At 41.4% G+C, this 27,514-nt stretch overlaps 1 protein-coding gene across 1 annotated transcript in view; it reads right to left on the bottom strand.

The window, feature by feature from the left end:
* The window catches only part of UBASH3A (ubiquitin associated and SH3 domain containing A), a 66,829-nt gene that overhangs the window by 26,815 nt on the left and 12,500 nt on the right, over nt 1-27,514 (bottom strand). Inside the window, exons 3-7 of the mRNA XM_006893932.1 lie at nt 20,554-20,740; nt 16,793-16,991; nt 13,661-13,830; nt 12,629-12,837; nt 4,346-4,472 (exon numbers count right to left, since the gene is read on the bottom strand). Coding sequence (XP_006893994.1) covers nt 4,346-4,472; nt 12,629-12,837; nt 13,661-13,830; nt 16,793-16,991; nt 20,554-20,740 — 892 coding nt within the window. The remainder of the gene's footprint in view (nt 1-4,345; nt 4,473-12,628; nt 12,838-13,660; nt 13,831-16,792; nt 16,992-20,553; nt 20,741-27,514) is intronic.

Below are 27,514 nucleotides of genomic sequence, written 5' to 3'. Positions count from 1 at the left end.
CAAAGAAGCTAGCAACAACACCAAAAAGAAGTCAACAAAATGATAGCAATGAAACTTTGCCTCTCAATCATCACACTGAATGTAAATGGTTTAAATGTACCATTGAAGAGAAAAAGAGTAGCAGATTGGATAAAAAACCCAAAATCCATCAATATGCTGTCTAAAAGAGACACACATGAATAATGAAGATAAAGAAAGACTAAAAATAAAAGAATGGGGAAAAAATATACCAAGCAAATAGCAAATAGAAAAAAAGCAGGAGTGATGGTATTAATTTCCTATAAAATAGATTTCAATGCAAAAACCATCATAAAGGACAAACAAAGTCACTACAGTAATGATTAAAAACCATCATAAAGGACAAAGAAGGTCACTACCTAATGATTATAACAATAATAATTAAGATATAATAATAATAATTAAGAAGCTATAACAATAATAAATATCTATGTACCAAATGAAAGACCTGCAAAATATATAAGACAATCATTAACAAAACTGAAAGAAGGAAAAGGAAATAGACAACACTACTACAGTAGTTGGAGACTTCAATTCACCACTTTCAAGAAAAGACAGAAATTCCAGGAAGAAACTCAACAAAGATGCTGAAGAATTAAACCAGAAAATAAACCAACTTGATCTCATAGATATTTGTAGGCTAATGCACTGGAAAAAAGCATGGTATACTTTCTTCTCCAGTGTTCATGGACATTCTCTAGAGTAGAACACATTTTAGGACACAAGACAAACAACAATAAATTCAAAAGCATAGAAATAATACAAAGCATATTCTCAGACCACAATGCTACAAGATTAGAAATTAATAACAAGAGGATAAAGAAGAAAAAAAAAACATACATTTGGAAGCTGAACAACACCTTGCTTGAACGTGAGTGGGTACTAGAAGAAATAGTTTCTTGAAACATATGACAATGAAAACACCACTTACCAAAACCTCTGGTAAACAGCCAAGGCAGTAATCAGAGGTCAATTTACAGCAATAAGCAAACACATTAAAAGACAGAGAAAAAAATGACTATTGACTCTCTAATCCAGCATCTCCAACAAATTGAAAATGAACAGCAAGGAAACCTGACACTCTCCAAAAAAAAAAAACTGAAATTATAAAATTCAGCCAGAAATAAATGAAATAGAAAACAAAAAAATAATTGAAACCATCAACAAAATAAGGAGTTTGTTCTTTGAAAAGGTCAATAAAATTGACAAACCACTAGCAAAACTAACAAAAGAAAAGAAGGAAAAGACAAAAATAATCCGAATAAGGGATGAAACAGGCAATGCCACAACAGAGTCAACTAAAATAAAAAGGTCAACAATGAAATATTAAGAAAAACAATATTCAAACAAGTACGAAAACTTAGACAAATACTTAGAAAATTACAACCTGACTGAAACTGACACAAACTGTATTTGAACACCTGAACAGACCCATTATGAAAGAAAAAATTGAAAAGGTAGTAAAACAACTTCCAGCCAAAAAAAGTCCTGGACCAGATGTTTTTACAAGTGAATTTTATCAAACAGCCAGAGAAGAACTGTCATCAATTCTACATAAACTATTTCAGAAAATAGAAAAAAATGTAATTCTCCCAGACCCATTCTATGAAGCAAACATATCCTTGATACCAAAGCCAGGTAAAGGCACCAGCAAAATAGAAAACTATAGGCCAATATATCTCATGAACATATATGTAAAAACCCTGAATAAAATCCTGGCCAATAGAATCCAATTATACATCAAAAAATAATTCACCATTACCAAGTGGGATTCATAAGAGGTATGCCAGGATGGTTCAACATAAGAAAAACAATTAGTGTTATTCATCACATTAACTAAGCAAAGAACAAGAACCACATGATCCTATCAATTAATGCAGTAAAGGTCTTTGACAAACTCCAACACCCTTTCCTGATTAAAACACTCAACAAAATAGGAATAGAAGGGAATGTAGTAAAAAGCATATATGCAAACCCAAGAATGTTATTCTTAATGGAGAGAAGTTAAAGAAATTCCTCTTGAGAACAGGAACTAAGCAAAGATGCCCACTATCACCTCTCCTACTCAATATTGTATTAGAAGTCTTAGCAATAGCAATAAGAGAAGAGAAGGAAATAAGAAGTATTCAAATATTCGTAAATTCATAAATTCATGCTGTAAAGGGGATGGGGGGATGGACACATGATTCTACAAGCAAATCTTCCTTTGCGCTGATTATCATCAACATTGCTTTGACTTCCAGGAACCCTGTTGGTCACCACAAAACCGATGGGACTTGGAGTTGACCAGCCAACCTGGAATGTATGATGCTGCTCTCATGAGTATATTCAACTACCACTGTCTGGGCCTGTTTGCACTTGAATGGGAATGTCTCTCTGTTCTCGGTTGTTCTGAAATGATCTTTGTGCCCCACTCTGTCAATGTGCCTCACACAATGCTCTCCTCATAGCCCATCCCAAACCAGCACAGGGGTGTTACTCCTACCTTGCCCATTTTACAGACTCAACAACTGAGGCTTCAAGAGATAAGTGAGCTTGGTGAAGACTACTGTCACCTCTGTATGTCCTGCATCAATTGTTTTGAAAATGACTTAGATGAATGGGGGGAAAGGGCTGCAGCAGGACAAATGATGGTGACAAGAGATTGTTATTCTTTAGGTCACTTGACTGTGGGACCTAGCTCAGCCCTGCCTTGCAAAGACCCAGCTCAGGCCTGGCCAGTGAATCTCAACCAGTGAATGACAAAAGGAATAAAGTGTGGAGGGCCATGAACGGGCCCGCATGGCCTCCATTACAAGATGGCGCTGATTTCCTGCTTCTCTTTGTTTGCCTTAAAACAAACAAGACCTTATTTGGGCACTGTGTTCTCACTGGTTGATGGCTTGATCTCATGTGGGGTTTAGGATCCAATAGAGGCATGACACATAGGTGATGGGCGGAGTACCAAGAAGGGGATAAAAGCCGCACCCGGGGAAGGGAAGAGAGACTCCATCTTCCACCACCCTCTGTAACAAAACTCCTGAGTAAACCGCTGTGAGAAGGAACCGTTGGTGTGTTGTGTCCTTATTCCTGCTGGACAGGCAAGGCGCGCAACAATAAAGGAGCTCCTACTTGTGCCCTACCTTCCCTCCAAGGGTGTGTCAGTGATCCAGAGGCAGTGGGGGGTGGAGGGGATCTGTTGGGAGGATGGTGAGAGCCATAGCCACCTCTACTAGCCCTGCTGCTCTACATACAGGATTTGTCTGGAACAAAGCCGGCCCTGCACCTCTCCAGCTGCCTGAGGTTTTCAGCATGTGTGTGGCTCCAGGATCAACTTCCCCTTGCTGGTCTCAGCTCAACTTACAAGGAAGGGCTTAACACTGATAACAAAGAAATGCAGGGCGGTCTTCTCATGTGTACACTTTGCCCACTCACTCTAAGGTTCTGGAGGCACGCTGGGATTCCGGCCACCAACAATCATCTGGAAATAGTGCAAAAGGTGTCTCAAGCCTCCTGATCAATAAAGATTTGAGAAAGACAATCAAGCTCAAGTTTTCTCCTGATCAAGAAAAGTTTCCATTCAAGCACCAGTCAAATACAGTGTACTGATTGTCTCAGAGTCTATCCCAAATGGCAATAGAGAAAGGAGGAAAAATAGATTTGCTAAAAGACCGAAGGCATATGGGGTTATAGCCCTGCACATTGCTTGTACTTGACAGGCTGCAAAGGCAGTAAATAAGTGACAAACACCAGCATAGCATAACAAACAGTAAGACCCATACTCCCAAAGACAATAATTTTTTTATTTTCCCAAATCTTGTGGCAGGGTTGGAGATGCCCCCACTGTTTTCAGACTCTGGTTACTGAGGCTGCTAGCCCTTCAAGTTACACCTTGACCAGTCATAAACCAAGAGGGAAAAATTAAGGCCCCAGGAGCAGTTGACTTCTGGGGTTGCACAGCAAGTTAATTAGGGAATCAGATGAGAATTTGGTTTCTAGGCAATTCTCCATCCCTGCCTCTATCCAACCCGTGTCTACTTCCAACTGAAGGCATTCTGTGTCTGTATGCTTTAAGAGACAACCACCAGGCAATGGTGAAGCTTACAGAACCCCCTTAGGTGTGTGCTGACAGGTTTGTGGGAACCAGTGATAATGCCCACAAAAGAGGTCATCCTCTCTCAATGAAGCATCCTCATGCTCATCTGTGTACCCATATCAGGGCAGCAGAGTATGTTTCCACACAACTACAGCTACACCCAAGAAGAAAGCAACATGGTTATACTTAGCTTACTTTCAAAGAAAATAAAGAAGCAACAACACACCATAAAACCAAATGGAATTCTATTACCTGTAAAGCCTGCACACTGCTAATGCTCCTTGACGTGTGTGAAGATTGCAACTCTCCATTCTTTCTGTTGCTGGACTCACTGTCCTTTCTGGAGTTCAGGTCCATGGCTAGACTGAAGGTGTAAGTCCTGGGGGAGCAAAGAGAAGCTGTCAACAGAGAAACAGCTGCATTGGGAACAATGGGAATGAAATCCTGAGACAAACAGTCAACAGTATGGACAAACCTTGAAAACATTAAGAGTCGTGAAGTCAGACAGTCATCCTCAGGCTTTCTAGTCATTAGTGCTCAGTGTACCATCTCAAGTATATTCTTGAGATTCTTGAGAAATCATCTCAAATTTAATCTTGGGATGGTTTCCAAATCAACTTGAAATTGTGTTTTGGCTCTTGCCAACTTCCTTTGATTTCCTTCAGCTTCAGTTTGAACATTCATATATATATATAATGACATGTGTATAGTTATCATCTGTGTTGGTGGAAAAAAGGCTTCTGATGGATATCTTTGGTCTTGTATGATTCTGTAATGTGACTGCTGGCATAATTTCTACCACCAAGGCTATACTTCTCAACTTCTGAGCCTTCATTTTTTTGCATTCTACTTACCAGTAAATTTACTGATGCATCTCAATTGCAACTGAGGCACAAGTGTTCGAGAGCTAGAGGGACTTGTGAGAAAGAGAGGGCAGCAGTTACTCTGATCAACCAGACACCAATTTCTTTTTTAAAAAGTCAACTTCATTAATATTTTATTTTGTGAAAAGCCCTTTCTCACCTTGCTAGATGGATCATAATATTACTTATATATCAAAACATGTTTTTGTTAGTTGTCATCACAATGACTCCAAACCATAGCAATCTCATATATAACAAAGCAAAACCTAAACATGCTTAAGTCATATTGTATGTCTTTGGTATTCATTAAAGACAAATTTGAGAAGTCTCATTTTAATATCCCTCCCTTGCTTTCACTCATCTAGAAATCAGAGTCATTTAAATTGCTTTCTGTTTTTAGATTGTTTTCTTCTATTTATTTCTTGAATTTTTGAAGAATTTTCAAATTATGATATTAATAGAAATTAATATAAAGCATCATTTATTTTATAGTCATGTCTTTCCCTGTTTCTGATACTTCTTTCATCAGATAAGAATTTCTCATTAGCCAACTCTGCTCCTATTATCTAGTCCACTAATCTGGGTTTTTTCCTCCCTCAAGCCAGGCTCATATTATATATCTGGCAGGTTAAGTCGTCATATCTCATTATTTTTATTTCCTATCATTTATCTGCTCTTTTCTCTTGTTCATTCTTCCAGATAAATTTTATATTCATTCTGTGATGTTCCAACAATTGATCCCATTGGGATTCTGCTTAGAATTGCTTTAAGCTTAGGGAATCAATGCATTCCCATCATTCATCTTTCTCAATCATAAACATGACAACTTTTTATATGTGCAGCTTATTTGTAAATGTTTATAGTTCTCATGTAGAGTCCTTTAGTTCCCATATTCTTATAAAACCAACAACAGCTCCACAGACCTGCATCCTGGGCCATAACAAGTTCTGTTAGAAGCATATCCTTTCTCCTGTATCTCAGCCACACATAGCTCAGGGCCCTGCCTTAACCCTGCAATGTGTGTACTTGACCATTCACTGTCCACATGGTGTTTTGGTTTAACCAACACATTTCTTAAAAGATCTTAAATTTTTGGCAAGTTATAACTTCCCTTTTTATCTCATTATTGCTTTTCCTAAATATTGCTCTGTGAATCCCTAAAGACTAGAGACAATAAATAAGGAAGACGGAAAGACAGTAGGGGTTTTTTGTTTGTTTATTTATTTTCTAAGTTACAGTTTGGTGAAGAGTATTGAATATACCATGAATCGTCAAAGGACCAAAGAAATCTATGCTGGAGGAAGTACAGCCATAGTTTTCCTTAAAGCCAAAGATGGTGAAATGTTGTGTCCTACATTGTGTCCAGGGTTGTGTTTTGTTATACATAGGGTCACGATGAGTTAGAGCCAACCCAGTGCCCCTAAAACAACAGCATAAAACAATAGTTATCACTTGCCTGTCATTGTGCTTTAATAAGGTGGCTTATGTGTGGGTATGATGCCAGAAGCTAGGCCAATGGTATTTCAAATGCCAACAAGGTCATCTATTGTTGACAGATTTTAGCGGGACCTTTCAGACTAGACCAGGAAGAAAGGCTTGGAGATCTACTTCAGAAAATCAGGCAAAGAAAACTGTATGGATGACGATGAAGTGTTATAGTCCTATATGGCGCCAGATGATGAGCTCCCTAGGAGGAAAGGCACTGAGCACAACCATGGATCAGAGCATGCAAGCAGTCACAAAGATGGCACAGCATGGGGCGATGATTTGTCCTGCCATAGATTGTGCCACTCTGATTCAGAACCGGCTTGATGTCAGCTAACAAAAACATAACAAATAGGTTTTCTTTGCCCATATTTTTCTATCATGTAAGATGCCAGTAGATATGGGTTGCATTCTTTTGTTGCTGGAGACCAAATATTTCTACTGGAGCAATTGATATTTTCCTATTCAAATGAACATGTTCTAAGTCGTGGAGACACAATTCACTGAGTCTTATATTAACACAGGAAATGTTGTTTGGTTTCCTCTTCCTGAGGGCAAGGCAGGGGTACCAGCATCCTATCTGTGGCTCACTATGCAGACAGTAAGGTCTTCTTATCTATAAATACCATCTGTGAAGTTTAAAGTCAGAGAGCAAATTGAATTTTTATTTCCTGCTAGTCTTTCAAGTTAAATATAATCAAGACGACAGTAAGAACAGCAATGACGAGAGGAGAAAGGAAAGCATGCAAGCATTTTAATAGTTTTTTTTCTCAGTAGCTTAAGAGTTAATGGTTAATTTACACCATAGAAATGTGCACATTTAAATTCTCTTTGGCTTTTCAAAGGGACATAACTGCAGTCTGTGGGTTTGGGGACAGCATAATTATTGTGTAAGTCTGCATTACCTGAGGTCAATTCGCTGTGGGTATGTGAAAAGCCGTTTGACTCATAAGACCTAAGCATTAAATGTCTCATCTTGGCTGGAAAATGCTAATCTTGCTCTCTAGAATCTGTGCATCTTCTGTTCTTTGTTCTGTACTATGCTACATGCATTCTCTGATATGAAGAATTAAAAGCTATTTGGATTTATTACTGGACATTTTCCAAATAAAATCTAATCTTTTCTCTTAAAGTAATAAATAAACATATATTGTCAAGCAGGAACTGACGCATAGTTGATCTTCCAATGGGTTTTTTCAGAGGTAGTAAAACTCATAAGAGATTGTCCATCTTTCTCCCTCAGAGGAGTTAGTGCCTTTGGGTTGGCAGCCCAACTCCTTACCGCTAGATCACCAGAGCCTCCACTGACAAACTTTGTAGTGTATTTTGTTGCTATGTTGTGGAGTCTCAAAAATAGATGGCACAAAGGAAGGCTGAAGTAGTTGTATTGGTGATGTGTGATGACTCTATTAATTTTCAAGTAACAAGAATTATAGGATTTACCATAAAAGATAAAAGGCTACAGCTTTCAATATGAATTATATCTCAACATTGAGAAAATAAAAATATTCAGAAAAGGATCAATAAACAACAAACATCATGATAGGTGGAGAAAAGACTCAAGTTGTTAATGATTTTATTTTACTTGGATTCAAAATCAGGACCCATGGAGGTAGCAAATCAAAGGCTGTATTGCATTGGGAAAGTCTACTGTCAAGGACCTCTTTAAAGTGCTAAAGAGCAAAGATGTCAGTTAGACTAAGACATATGTGATCCAAGTCTTTGCCTTTTCCATTGTTTTATAAGCATCTGAAAGTTGAACAGTTAATAAGGAAGACTGAAGAAGAATTGACACCTTTAACTTGTGGTGTTGGCAGAGAATTGAAAATCCTATCGACTGTTACAAGAACAAGCAAATCTGTCTCTGAGGAAGTGCAACTATGGTACTCTTTAGGAGGTAAAGATAGTGAAACTTTATCTCACATACTTTGGAGATGTTGTTAAGAGGCAAAACCCCATGTATAGCAAAGTAGAAGATCAGAGAAGGAGAGGGAAATCCTCAGTGAGATAGATCCCCACAATGACTGCAACAATGAGCATAGTGGAGATTATAAGGATGGCAAAAAAGAGGGAAGATTCCCTATCAGGGTTACCATGAGTTGTAGTTGACTTGAAGAATCCTAACAAAATAACAAAAACGGTCATAGAGAACTCAGAGAAGGAAACCAAGAAAGCAATACCATTTACAATAGCCAACCACAAATTGAGATACTTGGGAGTGAACCTAACTAGAAATACAAAAGACCTATAGAAAGAAAACTACAGAACATTTCTGCAAAACACAATAAAAGACCTGAAGAAATGGGAAAATGTGCCCTTGTTCATGATTAGGAAGACTCAATATTGTGAAAATGACACTCTTACCAAAAGCAATCTACATGTTCAATGCAATCACAATCCAGATACCAAATTCATTTTTCAAGGAGAGCAAAAGGGAAATTGTCAACTTTTTGGAGAGAAAAAAGACCCTGAATAAGCAAAACACTTCTGAGAAACAAAAATGAAGTGGGAGGCATAGCACTCCCTGATCTCAAAACAAATACAGCAGTAGTAACCAAAACAGCATGGTATACTGGTACAATGACAGGCACATAGACCAATTGGACAGAATTGAGAACCCAGAAATAGACCCATCTATCTATGGAAAACTGATATCCGACAAGGAAATAAAACCTATCAAATGGGGAAATGACAACCTCTTCAACATATGGTGCTGGAAAAACTGGACTGCTACCTGCAGAAGCTGAAACAGGATCCACATCTCACACCGTACACAAAGATCAACTCCAGGTGGATCAGAGATCTGGGAGTAAAGCCCAACACCATAAGTTCATAGAAAGCCTAGACTATGGTATAAAGAGACTGTCAAATACAGCCAGATATGCACAATCTGAAAAAAGATAAAATTGATGAATGGGATCTTCTAAAGATTAAATCCCTGTGTGCATCAAAAACTTTTCCAACAGAGTGAAAAGAAAACCTATTGACTGGGAAAAAACATTTGGCAATACCATCTCGGACAAGAGTCTCATAACAGAAGTTTCCAGAATACTCCTGGGCCTCCACAAGAAAAAGTCTGATAACTCAATTACAAAATGGACAAAAGACATGGAAAGAATTTTCACAGAGGAAGATATTCCAATGGCAAACAGACACATGAAGATATGCTCAAAATCAATGGCAATAAGAGAAATGCAAATCAAAACTACAATGAGATACCATCTCACTCCAGTAGCAGTGGCAAAGTTTAACAGGACAGCAAGTAATAAATGTTGGAGAGGATGTATTGAGATAGGAACTCTGTTCACATTGTTGATGGGATTGTAAAATGGTACAACTACTCTGGAAGGCAGTTTGGCACTTCCTCAAAAAGCTGAATATAGACATTCCAAATGACCTAGCTATTTTACAGCTTTGAATATATCCTGAGAAAATGAGAGCTGAGGTTCAAACAGAAACTTGTACACCAATGTTCATAGCCACCTTATTCACTATCACAAAATCATGGCAACAGCCCAGATGTCCAACCAAAACCAAATGGATTGAGAAGTTGTACATTCACCCAATAGAATACCACACAACATATAGGAGCAATGATTTTTGTATATTACTACCTAACTTGGAGGGCATTATGCTGAGTGAACTAACTCTGCCTCATCAGGACAAATACTGTATAAAACCATTATTGTAGAATGAGTATGAGGATCCAAGGGGGAAGGAGGGTGCAAGCAGAGGGTGAGGATAGAGGGGGGTTAATCATAGGGTCACACAATTTGATGGAGGGGAGGCGAAGGAAATGGGAAAGATCCAGAGGGAAAAACAATGTATTTGAACTTTGTAAATAAATCAGTATAAAATAAATATATTTTCAGAGGGTCATAGAGACACTGGTGGTGTTTACAATGGCAGAATTCTCAACTTTCCTGAGGCAATGCTTTAGCCAATGCACCTTATGTGAGGCCACCACTCATCTTCCTGGGAGGGCTTGTATGTTGCTATGACGTTGAACAGGTTTCAAAGAAGCTCCAGACAAAGATGGACTAAGAAGAAAGGTCTGACAAAAAACAAAAACAAAAACAAAAAACAAACAAAAAACAACAACAAAAAAGCCCAGCCAGCTGTGGGGATTGCAAGGTTATCTGTTGTGTATTTGGTTGTCATGTTCCCCAGGCAGCTAGCAATAAGAATAACAATGAGCATCATAAGTGTAAGCTCATCACAGGATATGTGCTCTGGACTACATAGAAGGGAAGGGGACCCATTGTTGGGCTCCCTGCATATGTCACTGCAATGCTGCAGCTTTACTGGCTCCTTTGTGTGTGCGCCAGGTGTGAGTACTGAGACTGATATTCCAAGATCATAAACCCCCACGGCCATGGAATCCATTCCTGCTCCTGGTGACCCTGAGGGCAGAGCAGAGCTGAGCCCCCAGGGCTTGTCCGGCTGTAAAGCTTATGGAACTAGAGGCTTCATCTTTCCCCTGCACAGTAGGTGGTAGGTTTGAACTTCTCACCTTTAAGTTAGCATCCGAAGTCTTTAGCCACCACATTACTGACTGAGGCTCCTACGAGGTATTTATTAAGCATCCCCATAATTTTCTGGTGGCCTCCTGGCAAGAAGCTATGCTGCAGTCCAAAGGCATGAGGTTCAAATCCACCAGGTGCTCAGTGGAAGAATGGATAATCGCCTCCAAAGTGATTAACTGCCTCTGAAACCCACCAGAGGATCAGCTATGCGTCGGTTCCAACTTGATGGTACACAACAGCAACGACAACAACCACAGGTCAGCTAGTCTTCATATATCTGACCACACATCCACTCCTTAACAAAATAATGATGTATAGAAATTTTCAGTGATTATTTTCAGATTTAAGGTGTTAAATTTTTGGTAAACTACAGTTTTGGTTTTAACAGACATCTCGGACAACTGAGTTTAAGAGTTAGTTCGTGGCTCCAAGACCCTGGCACATAACCACCCTAACAGTTTGTCAGAGTGTCTCAGCCCTCTCTCCAGGAGGGTGGACCCACCAGATGCTCACAGAGTCTATTCCTCTATTAAGTGGTCTCTCCTTCTGTTGAAATGCTTGCTAATATTTACTAATCCCAAAGGAAGGCAGGTCTCTACAAGGAATATAGTCCCAGGAATGTCATCCCCAAAGGCTGGGATGGTGACAGTGAACTGGTAGATCTGTATTTGTGAAGCCACATACCTCATAGTTGACTGTGAAGAAGTACACCACCACGAATTTACTGTTCCCGGGAAATAAAGGCTGCCAACAACCCAGGGAGATGGGAAGAGGAATGCGCCTCCTCTAATGACGAGATTACAGCCCAGCTGACACGCGACTACAGCTCTTTGAGACCCTAGGAAGAGGGTGCAGCTTTGTCTGGACTCCTGACCAATAGTAACTATGAGATAATAAATGAATTTTGTTCCAGCTGCTAAGTTTGTGGTAATTTTGTTACATAGCAAAAGATAATCAATACACATGCCTTAGTATCTTGCATTTTATATACTGATCATGCTAATGTTGAATAAGTAAACTTAAACTTAGAATGCACCACCATAATTTATGTTCGTAATACTCACTGCCCCTGTTGTGAGTCTGACCCAAGGCAAACCTCCCATGGATTTACAAGGCTGTAAAACTCTATGGGGGGAAACGGCCCAACTTTCTTCCACAGAGTACCTGGCAGGTTCGAACTGACAATGTCAGCACCTCAACACACAACACACTATGCAATCAGGGCTCCTTATGTTAATAAAGTGATATTTTGAAATCTTCTTGAGATTATTAGCTGGGAATATTGTTGTTGTTGTGTATCATCGAGTCAGAACCGACCCATAGCTGACCCTCTGGAGGATTTTCAGAGGCGGTTAATTGCACGGGAGGAGACTGCCCGTCCTTCTCCCATGGAACAGCGGGTGAGTTCTAACTGCGTGTCTGTGGGATTGCAGTACAGCTTCTTGCCACAATAATATGGAATAATTTGTTTTCTGAATGTATTAGCAGAAACTCACATGAGATACACATTTGGAAATAAACCTGCAGAGATGATTTTTGCCATCAAGGATGGTACAAGTTTTACCAGTGACGGAACAGTCAAAAAGCACACAAAACGTTCAATCTCTGTTTCAGATGGACACTCAGAGAGGAGCATGGCCGCCGCTGCAGGTAACACTCACCTGTGCTTCACCCATGTGTCAGCCTCACTGGCGCGCTCTGTGTAGTTCTCGGGTAGGAAGCCCCGGCAGCCTGTTCGCTGGGAGATGCCAATCACCCACCCTTCGCTGGCTTCCTCCTGCTGAGTGGGGTCCACAAAGATGTACTCGCCAGGGCTGAGCATCAGCTCGTCCATGTTCTGAGGCTTATACTGGAATAGTACCTTCAAGGTCTAGAAAAAAGCACACAAATGGTTTTCATACCACAAGCAAAGATTTATGCTGGGAAATGACAGCAAGGATTTGCTGCTTGCTGGAAGCTGCATGCAGAAGTGAAATGCTGTTTGTGTGGACTGGACTGTTGTGCTCTGTAATGTATTCACTGAACATCTTGGAAAATATCATACCAGGCCTTTCTTCTTAGTCTCTTTTAGTCTGGAAATGCACTGAAATCCATATCATAGTAACACCCAAGTCTCTATTGGCAGTGGCAGTGCACGGAAGTACATGGGCTGGGATTTGAACCTAGGTCTCCCACATGCAGAGTAAGAGCCCTACCACTGAATTACAGTGTTAAGGTCCCCATGACAGTACCTCAAGGTTTCTTACATCTTGCCTCTTGCTCTCAGGATTGCTTGTTATGGTCTATAACCTCCATCACAAGGTCCAAGTCTTTGCTAATAATATATAATGTGGAATGTAACAAAATACAACATCGAACACTTTTGGTAGATTTAACAATACACTTGGTAGATTTTAAAACAATAAAAACTTTTGGGTGGCTTCAAACTATCCACTTTCAGCTTAGTAACTAATTACAAGCTGTTTGCATCACCCAGGGACCTTCATGTAAAGCAAGACTTGCTCCAAATTTCACAAGTAAGTTATTTTAGAGGAGGAAGAGAAAGTCTCTCTGCTATAAACACACACCAGCAGAGAGTCCCTGGGGATGAGGACTCTGCAGGTGAGGGTCTTTAACGTGGTTTTCTGTGGAGAGGATCTGGTCCAATGGCCCAGCCCCAGGGTGCTTGGTTCGAGGCCCGCCCCAGCACTCACGTGGTAGTGTACAAAGCGCATGTCTCGGGAGTACAGCGCTGCTGTCCATTGGCAGTCGGGGCTTGGGGGGATGGCTCTGGCTAGTTGCTCCAGCGACCTCTGGTGGTGGGGGTAGAACTTGTGGGCCAGCGTCAGGTGGAGCTGCTTGGTACAGGGTTTCACTGTGCAGTCTGTTAGATCAGGAAACACAAGGAGGCCAGGCACCTTAACCTAAACTGCTTTGCTGCCCATCAAGGATCCATGACAGACACAGCATTTTCTACTGGAGCCTCAGCCTCTGCCCACCCTCCTTCTCCTGCGTTGCACTTTGTGGACTAGAGCAAGCACTTGGTCCTGGACTTGGTGGTCTCCTTCAGAGAGTTCACCTCATAGAAAGAGTAGTTAAAGGCCTGTAGATTTAAGGAAGTAGGAAAGAAGAGGAAATAGCGACCCCTCCGGAGGCAGGTGTATGTCTGTATAACCAGTTTCCATCTAGTTGATCTAACACAGTGATTTAATGTCTGTCATGGTAGGACTGTGCTTATGGAGTTCCAATGGCTGATTTTTTTTCCAAAAATAGGTAACCAGGCCTTTCCTCCAAGGCACTTTAGGGTGGACTGGAACTTCCAACCTTTAAGCAAGCACCTGCGGGCTTTAACTGTGTCATTCAGAGACTCCCACCTTATAAAAAGAGATGATGTAAGTTTTGCTAACTTTACAAGAAAGAAGGGAAGAGGAATGAGTAGATATGCGGGTTGAGGCTCTGGGAGAGCCACCAATTTGCAAGTTATTTGCCCAGAGAAATTATTACACTATATCAAGTAAAAAGATAAAAACTCCCCTTTGCTTCACCGGTCAGCCAACTAAACAGCTTTTCCACCATTCTCTGAGCTGTGGAAACTGCTCAGCAGCCTGGAGCCACAGGCTCAAGTTCCAATTCAAAGGTATTTTTTTCAGAGTTACGTTTTAGGCAGAAAACTCCAAAAGCAACTGGACGCTGCAGGTCAAGTGTCTCTAAGATTTGACTCACTCTGGTGAGTAGTTGAGCCTGTCTTTCTGTGTGGCCTCTGCCCTCATCTCCTCAGCAGCCCCCCACCCTTTCCTGGGCTTTGGGAGCACTGGGCAGGGTCCAAGCATCACCTAAGCAGCAAGGTCTGATTTCAGCCAGACACAAAGTAGTCTGTGTTCTGGGAGGCGGTGTTTTCACGGAAACCACCAAAGTGCAGGCTTTGGTATCGAGTAGACCTGGCTCCAAACCTGGTTCTGCCCAGTTTGACTGAGTCACTTGGGTGAGCACCTTGACCTGAATCAATCTTGGTTTCCAGCAGTGACACACCGATACTGACCACCGCCTGCTGGGACTGCTGAGGCAAAGGAGCCTATTAGTGTCTCAAATCAGTCCTCGCTCCCTGTCACCTCGCCCTAGGTAAGGTACCCACAGGACAGACTAACAGAAAAAAATTCGTCTGCTCTTAGCAATTGCCAGGGTGGCACAAGCATGCCATCGGGCCAGCTAGGCTTGTCCAGTGCCCACAAAGGTCTCAGATTTTTCACAGTTTTAGAGCAAGTCAAGGCCTCCAGGCAGGTGCTGAAGTGCTCAATGGGGTGAGGGTGGGAAGCCACGTGGAGCCCAAGACAGTGTAGGTGGTGGGAAATCCCTTTCCTTAGGTCTCCTAGCAGAGTGGGTGGACCAGGCTCCCCACCTGAGTCAGCACGGCCTGGGAAAGACCCGCAGCAGCTGCCATCGGACTAGTGACTGAGTCATGTTGACTTTTGAACAGATTTGATCTTCGATATCTGGCTCTGTTCCCCTATAGATGTATTACTGGGGAAAGCTAGCATGATCAGAGGGCCAGTGCTGCGTGTCCCCACTGTCACTGGGGGCAGGCCTATCCTTACATCTCAGGATCAGCCCAAGGGCACAAAGCATGGGGGCAGATGGGCAAAGCAGAGATGCCTCAAGATTAAAACCAGCTCTCCCAGGAAGCACAGCTAGTCAGTATGAAATCCTGGCAGCATGGACCAAGACTAAATCAGGCTCAGATCCATTTCTACCACTGTCTGATTTAGGTGACCTTTGTCCTTCACAGCTTCATTCTCTCCATCTTTAAAATGGGCCAATAATAACCAACAGGGGCAGGAGGGTACGAGACCAAACCAAAGTCAAATCCAGATCATCTACACCAAGTCCTGAATTCTGTCCACTAAACCAAACTTTAGCCTTGGCTTCTGGCCCAAGGCTGTTGTTTGGAGAAAAGGATTTCTGTGGATTCTCAGAATGAGTCTAGATTGTCTTTCTCCCAAAAAACCAACAGTAAAAGACCAAGTTCACATCTCCCTCAAATGAAATCAACTTGAAGACAACCAGTGGTCTTTGATTTTATTCCAAACCATGGGAGCTCCACGTACATCAGAGTAGATCTCTGCTCCTTAGGGTTTCTAGAGACTGATTTTTTGGGAGTAGATTGCCAGGACTTTGTTTCAAGGCAATTCTGGGAGGAATTGAACCTCCAACCTTTTGGTGAATGGTTGAACACATAAACGGTTTGTGCAATCCAGGGACCCAAAATCAACCTAAGAGCTGCAGTCTACTCACAGTGCTGACCTTATGGGGAGAAGTATTCATTGGGTGTGGGGCTGAAGAAGGCCCTAAAACCTCTGAGTATACCCACACTCAATGTCTACCACCATCTGTGTAGTCACATAAACTCTCAGCCTGGATGTGGGAGTGAGCTCCCAGTGACAGTTTCCCAGGCAGCTGGAATATAGCTAAGCATTTTGAAAACCACATCAACACAAAAGAGGCTATCAGAAAAAGCAACAACAACAAAACAAAACAAAAAACTAAAAAACCTTAAAGAAAATATGCTGTTAGATCTCAGAAGTTTTCTATTTTGGAAGAGATGGCTCACTTGAGGTGGCTCATTGAGGGTGTTAACATTGCCTTGCTCAGCCTCAGAGAAAGGCATGTCTCAGTAGCAAGATGAAGAGTGAGCCGTGACCAGCAGTTCAACCCCAGTTGCATTAAAGAGCAGCCTTTGCTTCCTGGCCTTGGCCTGCTGCATTGAAGTTGTTTAAGAGTCACCCCAAAGTTGATTGAGATTCACTATGCATCAGCTGGTCCGTGAGAGTACCTTAATTGGGACTGTCTACCTGCTAACATGGACGCTTCTGTGGCAAAAGCCATGGCGAATTCCCGGATGACATCTGCAGGGCTGTCATTGATGAAGAAGCCGAGGTAGCTGATGGAGGAGTGGAGAGCCAGTGGGATGGCGGAGGGGAAGGAGCCCAGGATGTGGTCCCCTGCTCTCTTTAGCGCCTCATACAGGCCTTCCACTTTCTGGTCTTCGCACTAATGAAAGACAGAGAACATGCTCTCTTATCTCTTGGTGGGGAAAAAAAATCACCTATTAACAAATAAAAATTTTAGAGGAAGCAAAGTGAAATTCTTTTCTGCTCAGAATGCTTTCATTATCTCCATGGGGGTATCTAATATTGATATCCCCGGCTGTTGAGTCAGCTCTGACCTGGCAACTCCAGGCACAAACGTTGCCTGTTCCTCGCCAGCCTCACCGTGGCTGGCAGGCTCCAGTCCACTGGTGAGTCCACTGTCCATTTTAAGATGAGTTACCAACGTAGGGAGCTCAGCTTCCATTTCTAGGTTGGATAATATTGTGCTGGGATCCACAGGATTCTCACTGAGTAATTACCAGAAGTAGATCCCTAGACCTTTTTATCCTAGTCTGTCATAGTCTGGAAGCTTTGGTGACACTTGTCCACCATGGGTGATCCCTGCTGGTATTTGCAATGTGGGTGATGCAGCTTCTGCCGTCCAGCAGTATGCAAGTCATCATGGTTTCACACGGTGACAGATGAGTGGAACACTAAGAGCTGGATCTAGTTTTTGGGTGTGTTTTGGGTGTTTCTGTTCTTGTGTGCTCAGTTATTTAGACAACTTAGGTAAAATTATTTCCTGAGTAGAAAGTACCCAGGCTGGAAATCCTACCACCAGTTTCTATCTTCTCCATCCCAGTCTTGTTGATTCTTTCTGCCTTACATTTTGAGTTAACCCCCTTCTTTTTTCTTCCAGCCTATGATCAACTCAGAGTGTCATTATTCACTTTCTAGAAGCTTCTAGCAAATACTTGGACCATAATCAAAGTGCCCTTCCCAGAATCCACAATGAGGAGTGTAGGTCCACCTCACACAGGGGAGGAGAATCCACAGCTGAAGTGCTGCTTCACTGATAAGAGGAATTGATGCCTTTGAGCTGTGGTGTTGGAGAAGAGTAATGAAGACCCCACACGCTGCTAAAAGAACAAACAGATATGTTTGGAGAAAGTGCAGCCAGAGTGCTTCAAGGAGGCAAAAATGATGAAGCTTCATCTCACATGTTTTGGGTATGTTGCTAGGAAATGCTATTCCTTGGAGAGGGATATCATGCTTGGAAAAGGGGAGAGCTGGCAAAGGAGAGGAAGACCTTCAACCAGGTGGACTGACACAGTGACTGCAGCAACGGGCTTGAGTGTATCAGTGATTGTGAGAGCCCAGGATAGGACAGGGTTCAGATCTGTTCAGAGGGTCACTGTGAGTCACACTTGACTCAATGACACTTCACAACACTGAAGAACACACAGCCAGAGTGTTCTCCCAGCAGTGCTGCAGGCTGGGACTCCTCCTCCTGCCTGCTTTCCTCTTGTCTCCCCTCCTGGCTACCAGAGCCACGTTGCCATGAGCTCTCCCTGCCTTTGTCTTTCTCCTCTTTTACCCATCACTGGTTTCATTCAGAGTTCTACACCTGTCCTTCTGCCTTCCTGTCTGTTCTTGGAGGACCTTGGACCAGCACAGACTAGGCCTGTGGTCCCCTAAATGTACTCAAATACTCTGCTTTGTCCTCTTCTAAGGAGGTCCTCATCATGCCACCGTCACCCGGAAGCAGCAGGAGCACTCCTGCTCATCTGAGAGTTCAGTCTAATGTGCTCAGCCAGACCTCTTAGGCCCAAGGACAAGCCTCACCCTCCTGATCCCCCCTCCTCCACTCACACCCTGCCTCTAGCCAGGTGGGCACCCAGTTAGGCCACTCGTGCACTAGAAGATCTTTCTCAACTCCCTGTGAAAACATAAGCATCATCAGGAAGCAGGCCCAGCCTTCTCTTCCCAGCCATCTGTTTTTCCTCCAAATTTCCCTGCTTAGAAACATCAAGCCACAGGATAGCTCTTAACATACAGTCTGTTCCCTTCTAGACCAGAAACTCACTGTGTTTCCCAGGCAGTCCTGTCTTTCAATCCCCAGGGGTCTAGGGAAATGCACGTGCATAGCTGGTGCTCAACACACAGCCACCGCGTGACGGAGTGCATGCAGGAATCCATTCTCATTGTATTTTTGGTCTCCAATGTGTCATTTGCAAGCAGAATAATATTATGTCTGTAGGTGTAATCGACATGACTGCGTGGTGGCTGACATTTTCATTTTACAACATCAGAGACATCAAGCGAATTTCTGTTACATAGTTTCCTCAGAAAGGGGCCCTCAGCTAACTAAGATTCAAGGCAGGAGGTAGGATGGGGGAGATGGTTACCACAAGAGAAGGGAAGTGAGAGATGTGTGTGTGTGAGCATGTGTCTCTATATAACTGTTTGTGAACCCAGTGTGCACCTCTATACCGATGTGTGTATTTGCACAAGTGTGTATTGTGTTTCATGTATCTCTGTTCATGCAAGTGTATAAGCATGTGCGTCCTGGTATGTATTTCTGTCTCTGTGAGAGTCTGTGTGAGCATATACCTCCACAGAATGGAAAAAAAAGGAACTAGAAGGCCAGTGTCTGCCTGCTCTGTCACCACCAGGACAGAGTGTGTCTGATCTCTAAGCTTGCTTTTCACCTTCTGGCTTTGGCTGTCTTTCAGTTTTCCGATGAGCCCCTGAGGACCTGTCAGAAAGAAGCCTGATGATGACAGATCCCCAGAATGTCAAAGCACAATGATTACACGATCTGGTTTGCCTGGAACTTCCTAAGGTTTAGAACTGAAGGGTCTATGTCTTGGGAATCTCCAGACTCAGGGCAACCTGGAGGGAATCACTCACGTCACAGACTCTTCTCCAGGAGCATCCTACAGACCCTTCCCCTGCAGAGGTGAGCCTGCCCCTTTCCACCCAGTGCAGTGGACGCTGATACTCAGGGTTTCCTTGGGCCCTGGTGGGACTCTTTGGAGTGAGTAGAAAAAGCAGACGCTTGCATAGAAACAGGATGATAGAAACTGGATGTGCCCTTCTGCAGATTCTTCAGGTTGGGGCCAGAGGAAATGGCTTTCTGTCCCTCCTTCTCTCCTCCTCATACCTCCTTTCTCTCTGAGCAGTCTTCAGGCCCTTCTCACCTCTTCAGGACCCTGTTAAAGACTGTCTGTATTGTTCCTTTTCTACATCAGAAAGTTGTTCACTCAGTCATGGAAAAGTCTTACATTTATATCTGGCCACTATTTCATTCATCCCTTGTACATTAATGAAGCACCTGTAGCTTTAGGTACTGTGCTTATCTCTGGGAATACAAAGATGAAAAAAGTATCCCCTTCCCTTGAGGGACTCTTAGTGAGAGGTGGAGAGCTGTAGCAGACACATTACAATCACACATGAGAACAAAAAGATGCACAAAAGGCAATTAATTCCTCCTTCCTCGAGAACTTGGAAACACAGGAAGAGACAGGATAAATGGCTTGGGTCCTGAAGGATGAATAGGAGTTGACCAAATGAAGAAGAGGAGAAACGGAAAAGGTATCCCATACACTGAGACCATCTAATGCTATAGTTCTGAAACCTCATGTAAATAAACTATATGTCACTCTATTTCATCCTGTCATCATCACAGGGGAAAAAAAGACTTAAGCTTCTCTGTTAATAAGCATCAAAGTGTGACTCACCGTGAAGAACTCACAAAGTGTGATGTGAGGGAAGATCTCATGAGCTCTGTTCCTGGCACACTGGTTCTTGCTCTCTCTCCAGAATTCCTGTAGTTTTTCCAGCAGGGGCCCCGTGGGACAGAGGAAGAGGGCATATTCCTGAGGAATGGGGTCATCTAAAGAAGGGTCATTGCAGTGACAGCGTAGCCTGGAACAACAACAAATAGATAGATCACTGTTACCTGGCATCTTGAAAGAAATGCCTTTATCTATCCCGGGCAAACAACAGCAATGACAGCAACTCAGAATAGTGAAATATGCAGAGCGCTGGATTTGCATAACATGAAGTACTTCTCCACCTGCCAGGAAGAAGATGCGGTGACCCTGCTTTGACAGGTGAGGGCCACCTAGCAGTGAGGCTTTGCTTACACCACAGAGCGCTCGTGCACACTGGCTGTCAGCCCAGATCAGACTGATCCCAAAGTCCAAGGACACAAAATATGTAAGAAAGTTGACTGGAAACTGAAAAAAATCCCAGTTTCTGCTCCACGCATCCCCTTAGTAACGAGTACTGGAAAAATCTGCAGAAAAAAAGTCACATTTTAATTTTATACCATAAGTGAGGGTAAAAAAAGGTAAGTGGCTACTATATTTTCTTTGGTTTTGTAATGATATTCTAAATATCAGGAAAATGGATATGTGGCCCAACTGTGAGTTCACTCTCACTGATAACAAAAATAGAAAATAAAAATTCACAGAATTCCTTTCTTAGCATATCAAATTAAAAAGAGTTTTAAAAATGGATAAAATTGATATTCGGTTCTATAAAAAAGTACAGCAGATTTTGGAGTAGTAGCTATATATTCAATGAGACAGGCAAGGGATGGGCTGGGGGCCCTGTTCACGCAACACTCCATACCTGATTTGACAAAACCTTTACATAATGTGGATCAAGAGCCATAGAATACTTATGCCATCTGAACTAACAAGTCTCCTTTTAGAAATTCTAAGGAAAGGCCATGATATATAGACAGAACTCAGTATAAAAAAATACAGAGGTAACATCATAAAAAGAAAAATGTAAACGATAGTAATCTTTTTTTAAATAAAATTTTATTTTAATTGTGATTTTAATGAACTTTTACAGAGAAACTAGATTTTTATTTATCATTGTTGCACGTTTAACTCCTTCTCCCTCTCCTTCCCCTCACCCAGTTCACTTTTTAAAAAAACATTCATTCATTGTTGCACTATTACCTAGCTCCTCCCTCCCACAGTCCTTTTTGCAATGAGATGGAAGCAACCAAAATACCCATCAAAAAAAATGAATGGATAGAAAAACTATGGTATATTAATACAATGGAATAGTACACAGCACTGAAAAACAATGGACTCGCAACGAGGGGGACACTGGAGCACATCATGCTGAGTGAAATATCTCAGTCACAAAAGGACAAATACTGCACAGCACCATTGTTATAAAGCAGCTCTGCCGTGGAGGGTTAGGAGGAGACTAGGATAAGAGTGTGTAATGACCATTGCATTAGAACAGATGAAGGAAAGAACTATCCAAACAGAATATGTGATTAGGCATATGACAACAGCCCAGAATAAGATGTGTATCATTGCAGGTAGTAATATTATTTTTCATGTGTTCATTATAAAATATGGCTTTTCTAATGACTCAATGAAGTGTTTGTAATATATGATTGTATTGGGAAAGCAGAATACAACTGTTTGGGAAAACAGTTTGGCATTGGCTTATTCAATTGTAAATCTAAAAACAAGTTTGCCCTTCTAGACACGTAGGTCAGCAATAGTCTTCTATGTCTGCATCCAAAACAAGGGAAGAGATGTTCATGAAAAATAACAATAAAAAAATATGTAAGTATATGGTCACATATACAGGTATATAGACATATGTGTAGGGTAGGTACATACATCTGTACAGAGTGAAGCATCCATGTGTGCAAATGCATACAGATATGTGTGTGCATGCATATATATATATATTCATATCAAACATAGTTCCATAACCAAACACCTTTCTAGGATGGTTTTCTTGGCTTAAAGATACTTCACATAGGGCAACTCAGTACATTGACACCACAAAGTTCATGGTCTTCATCTTAGGAGCATCTCTGGTCTTCAAAGCTTGTGAACGATCATCTAAGTTACTCAGCTCTGCTTGTTAGAAGCAAAAGAGAAAGAAGGAAACCAAAGTCTCAGAGAAGAAGCTAGCCTACAGGGCTAATAGCCTGTACAAGACAACATCTTATCTATCTGAGAGCAGAATAACTAGATGGTGCCCAGCTTCCACAATTGAGCATTCTGAGCAGAGTACACTTCCATTAACCCAGAGGGAAGGGGAGAACACAGAACAGAAGGCAGATTTTAAAGTTCAGACTTATAGGACAAGTTGACACTGGAGAATTCCCTGAGAATAGCATCCTGAAATAATTGTAAAATCGTGACTCAAAACTTTCCTGTGAGGTCACCTTTAGTGAAATAGCAGCTTGCTACACAAAATAAAGGCTATTACTCATGAGATTTCAAAGCAATCTGTTACACCCACCTACAGGCAGTTGATCTTTGGCAAAGAACTAAAATCCATTAAGTTTGATAAAAGACAGCATCTTTAACAAATGGAGCCAGCAAAACTGGATATCTATTTGTAGAAAAATATCCATACCTGTATAATCTATAAAAATGATTTTAAAAACAGATATAATACCTAAATGTAAAGTTAAAACTGTAAATAGCATCTTAGAAAAGATAGAAACTCATGTTAGGGTCCTAATTTATGGCATAAATAGATTACCAAACATAGCAACGAATGTACCAACAGCAGAAGATAAACTAGACACCTGGATAAACTAGGGACCTTTTTAAAAATTAAATTCATATGTGTATGAAAAGACTATTTCAAAATAGCTAAAAGAGAATCTATAGATTGAGTGAAAATATTTGACAATGACATATCTGACAAAGGATTAATCTTTAAATTTTATAGAAACTATTAACACCTTGATAACTAAAAGATAAGCAATCCAATCAAAAACTGGGAAGAGACTATAAAAATACTTTTTTTAAAATCAAAGAAATCATTTAGATGTCCAACAAACACCTCAATAAAGGCTCACAATCACTAGGTATAAGAGAGATGCAAATAAAAATAACAAGGAAATATCATCTTGCCCCAGTAACAATAGTAAAATTGATTAAGACAATAAACAACACATGCTGGTGAGGAAGTGGAGAGACTGCAACTCTCATACCCTGCAGGTAGAAGTGTAAAACAGGGTAACAGTTTCACACTTTCTTAATAAGTTGAAAATAGAAATACCATTTGATCCAGCAATCTTATTATTAGGTGTATATCCTAAAGAAATAAAAGCTGCAACATGAACAAATATATGCACTCTCATATTCATCATAAAATAACAAAGCATTCTACAATAACAAACACGTGGAAGTAATGCCAGTGCCTGTCAGTAGATGGATGGATAAAACTACAATACGTACCTAGGGTGGAATATTATGAAACACTAAAGAATAAGAAAGAATTCACAGAACAATTAATATCATGGTTGACTCTAGAGGACATCTTGTTGAGTGAAATAAGTCAATCCCAAAAGGACAAATATTGTGTGAGTTGATTATTATAAAACACTAAGGAGAGTTTATATTAAGTTTATATTCTTTTATGATTCCCAAGGGTGAGAGGAGTGAAGGTGGGGAGAAAATATACAATTTAATAGAGAGATGATGTTGTTGTTGTTGCTGTTATGTGCCGTCGAGTCGCTTGTGACTTATAGCGACCCTATGTACAACAGCCCTAAACTCCGCTCTGTCCTGTGCCAATCACACCGTCTCTGACACTCCCATCCCAATTATCCCAGTCACTGAATCAATCCACCTCATAGAGGGCCTTCCTCTCCTGCGCTGTCCCTCCACCCTCCCAAGCATGATGTCCCTCTCCAAGAACCTCTCCCTCCTTACAACATGTCCAAAGTATGTTAGACGGAGCCTCAGAATCCTTGCCTCCAAGGAGCCACCTGGTTTAACCCTTTCCAGGACAAATCTGTTTCTTTTCCTAGCAGTCCATGGTATTCTTAAGACTCTTCTCCAGCACCACAGCTCAAAGGCATCAATTATCCTTCTATCCTCCTTGGTCATTGTCCAACTCACTGATGCATAACAGGTGATTGCGAAGACCATGGCCTGTATCAGATGCACCTTAGTCTCCAGAGAGACACCATTGCTCTTCAGTACTTTGGAGAGGTCCCTAACAGCAGACTTTCCCATTGCAATGTGCCTTTTAATTTCCTGGCTGCTGGTGCCAAGACTGTTGACTGTGGAGCCAAGCAAACTAAAGCTGTGTACAATCTCAATCTCTTTACCATCCATCCTGATGTTGCCAATTGGTCCAGTGGTGAGAATCTTTGTCTTCTTGGCATCGAGCCTCAATCCATATTGTAGGCTGCAGTTCTTGACACTGCAGCAGGCGCTTCAGGTCCTCTTCAGTTTCAGCAAGCAGGGTTGTGTCATCCGCATAACAGATTGTTGATAAATCGTCCACCAATCTTGACCCCACATTTCTCCTCATAGATCCCAGCCTCCCAGATAATCTGTTCTGCACATAGGTTGAAAAGGTATGGAGATAGGATGCATCCCTGGCGTACGCCCTTCCCAATTTTGAACCACGCAGTGTTCCCTTCCAAGTATAAGTTTCGCATTAGAACGATCAAGTGTTCTAGGATTCCCATTCTTCTCAGAGTCAGCCATAGTTTGTTATGATCTATACAGTCAAATGCCTTTGCATAGTCAATGAAACACAGATAGACATTCCTCTGGTATTCTCTGCTTTCAGCCAAGATCCATCTAACATCACCTACAATATCCCTAGTAAATCCCCATCTGTGTTAGACCAAAAGTTCAATAATTAAATTGAAAGTGAGAAGACAGGAAGAAAGGAGGACTATAGAATACAGGGGGAAAAACAACCAAGACATAATTACTGAGAATTCAGACATAAAAGTGAATAACTCATCTAACAAACAAATTTTGGTAGAAACTGTCAAAATAACAACCAATTTATTGTGTAAATTTTCACTTAAAACATGACAAAATACTACATGTGGTGTGGAGCATTGGGAGAAGATCAGCAGTTTGATTCCATCATCTGCTCTGTAGAAGAAAGAGAGGTTATCTTTCCTTATAAAATTTACTGCCTCTGAAATCCCCCTGAGGGGGGTCAGCTATAGGTCAGTCCCAACTTAACAGCATATTTGTGTGTGTGTGTGTGTGTGTGTTCTTGCTGTTGTTAGGTGCCGTCGAGTTGAGTATGCCTAACAGCAATACTATGAACAACCAATCTGAACTCTGTCCTATCCTGTACAATCCTCACACTCTGACACACTCAAGCCCATTGCTGTAGTCACTATGTCAACACATCTGTATGGTCAAGGATATTTGTTCATGAACTTTTTACAATAGTGTTGTATGTACTAAAAATGACAAAGGAGAAAATAACCCAACATGCTCATATGGAAATGGATAAAGAAGTAGGACACAGCCTTGTGATGGTGTAGTGCAGGTGAACTATGTAGCCCTATGCAAGGACAGGAATTGTAACAACATAATGTGGACCTGAACAAGGACATTGTAGAAGCCTATTTACCAAATCTCTCCATATAGCTCAAAAAGAAATGACTCTGAACAACGTATTATGTACAGATGTATCCATGGCAAAACTAATTTTTATTAACAGCAAGAAAAGATTTTAGAAAAAAAAATAGAACATTAGATACTTCCATATATTCATTTCTTTCTCAAACCAAATAAAACATGGTTAAGGAACCATTTTTAAGAAGAATGAGAGCAGCAAGCCCACAAGAATTGGGAGAAAGAAAAATAAAGCAGCAACAATAGCATTTTGATAAATGAAAGCAGGTGAAGAAGTGATAATTGACATTTGGCCTCAAGAACTGAGGGCACAGTACACAGTATGTCCAGGATGCCATCTCACTTTGAACACTGGGCAATAGTGAGGTGGATGTGACAATATGAAGTACAATATGTGTACAATATGAACTACATCTTAACATCAAGAAAACAAAGATCCTCACTACTGGGCCAATAAACAACACCATGATAGAAGGAGAAGAGACTGAACTTTTATTTCATCTTGCTTGGATCTATAATCAGCACTAATGGTACAAGTAGTCAGGAAATCAAAAGTTGCATTGCACTAGGAAAGTCTGCCTTCATAGACCTCTTTAAAGTATCAAAGAGCAATGATGTCAGCTTAAGGACTAGGGTGCACCTGATTCGAGCCACAGCCTTTTTTGGACCTCTTAGCATTTGAGAGCTACACAATGAATAAGGTCGATGCCTTTGAGCTGTGGTGTTGGAAAAGAGTACTGAAAGAAGGACAGATATGTTTTGGAGAGGGTGCAGCCAGAATGCTCCTTGGAGGCACGGATGATGAAGCTTTGTCTCACATACTTTGAGCATGTTGTTCAGATGGGCTATTCTTTGGGAAAGGACATAATGCTTGGATAGGTGGAGAGTCAGCAGGAGAGAGGAAGACCTTCAATGAGATGGAGTAATACAGTGCCTGTAGCAATGAGATCAAGTATATCAGAGATGATAAAGATGGCACAGGATAGGATATGGTTCAGATTTGTTGTTTGCAGACTCACTATGAGTAGTACTCTATTTGATGACACTTAACAGCAACAACAACAAAGTGTAACAGGTCAGAAGACTATCAATCTATGCTGCATCAATCTATGCAGCTCCTGAAACATGTCCCACAGCCTCTCATCTCCCTGACAGGACTTTAGATGATTCCATTGGGAATGGCATCAGAATTGGAGGAATACTCATCAACAACCTGCATGACACAACCTTGCTTGTCCAAACTGAAGATGACCTGAAGTGTTTGCTGCAGAAGATCAAGGACACCACTCTACAA

The sequence above is a fragment of the Elephantulus edwardii genome, unplaced genomic scaffold (genome assembly GCF_000299155.1).
Source record: "Elephantulus edwardii isolate Elephantulus edwardi_28Jun2011 unplaced genomic scaffold, EleEdw1.0 scaffold00133, whole genome shotgun sequence".
Taxonomy (NCBI): Eukaryota; Metazoa; Chordata; class Mammalia; order Macroscelidea; family Macroscelididae; genus Elephantulus; species Elephantulus edwardii.
Note: the sequence above shows the minus strand (reverse complement) of the source record. Positions and strands in the feature narration are given on the sequence as shown.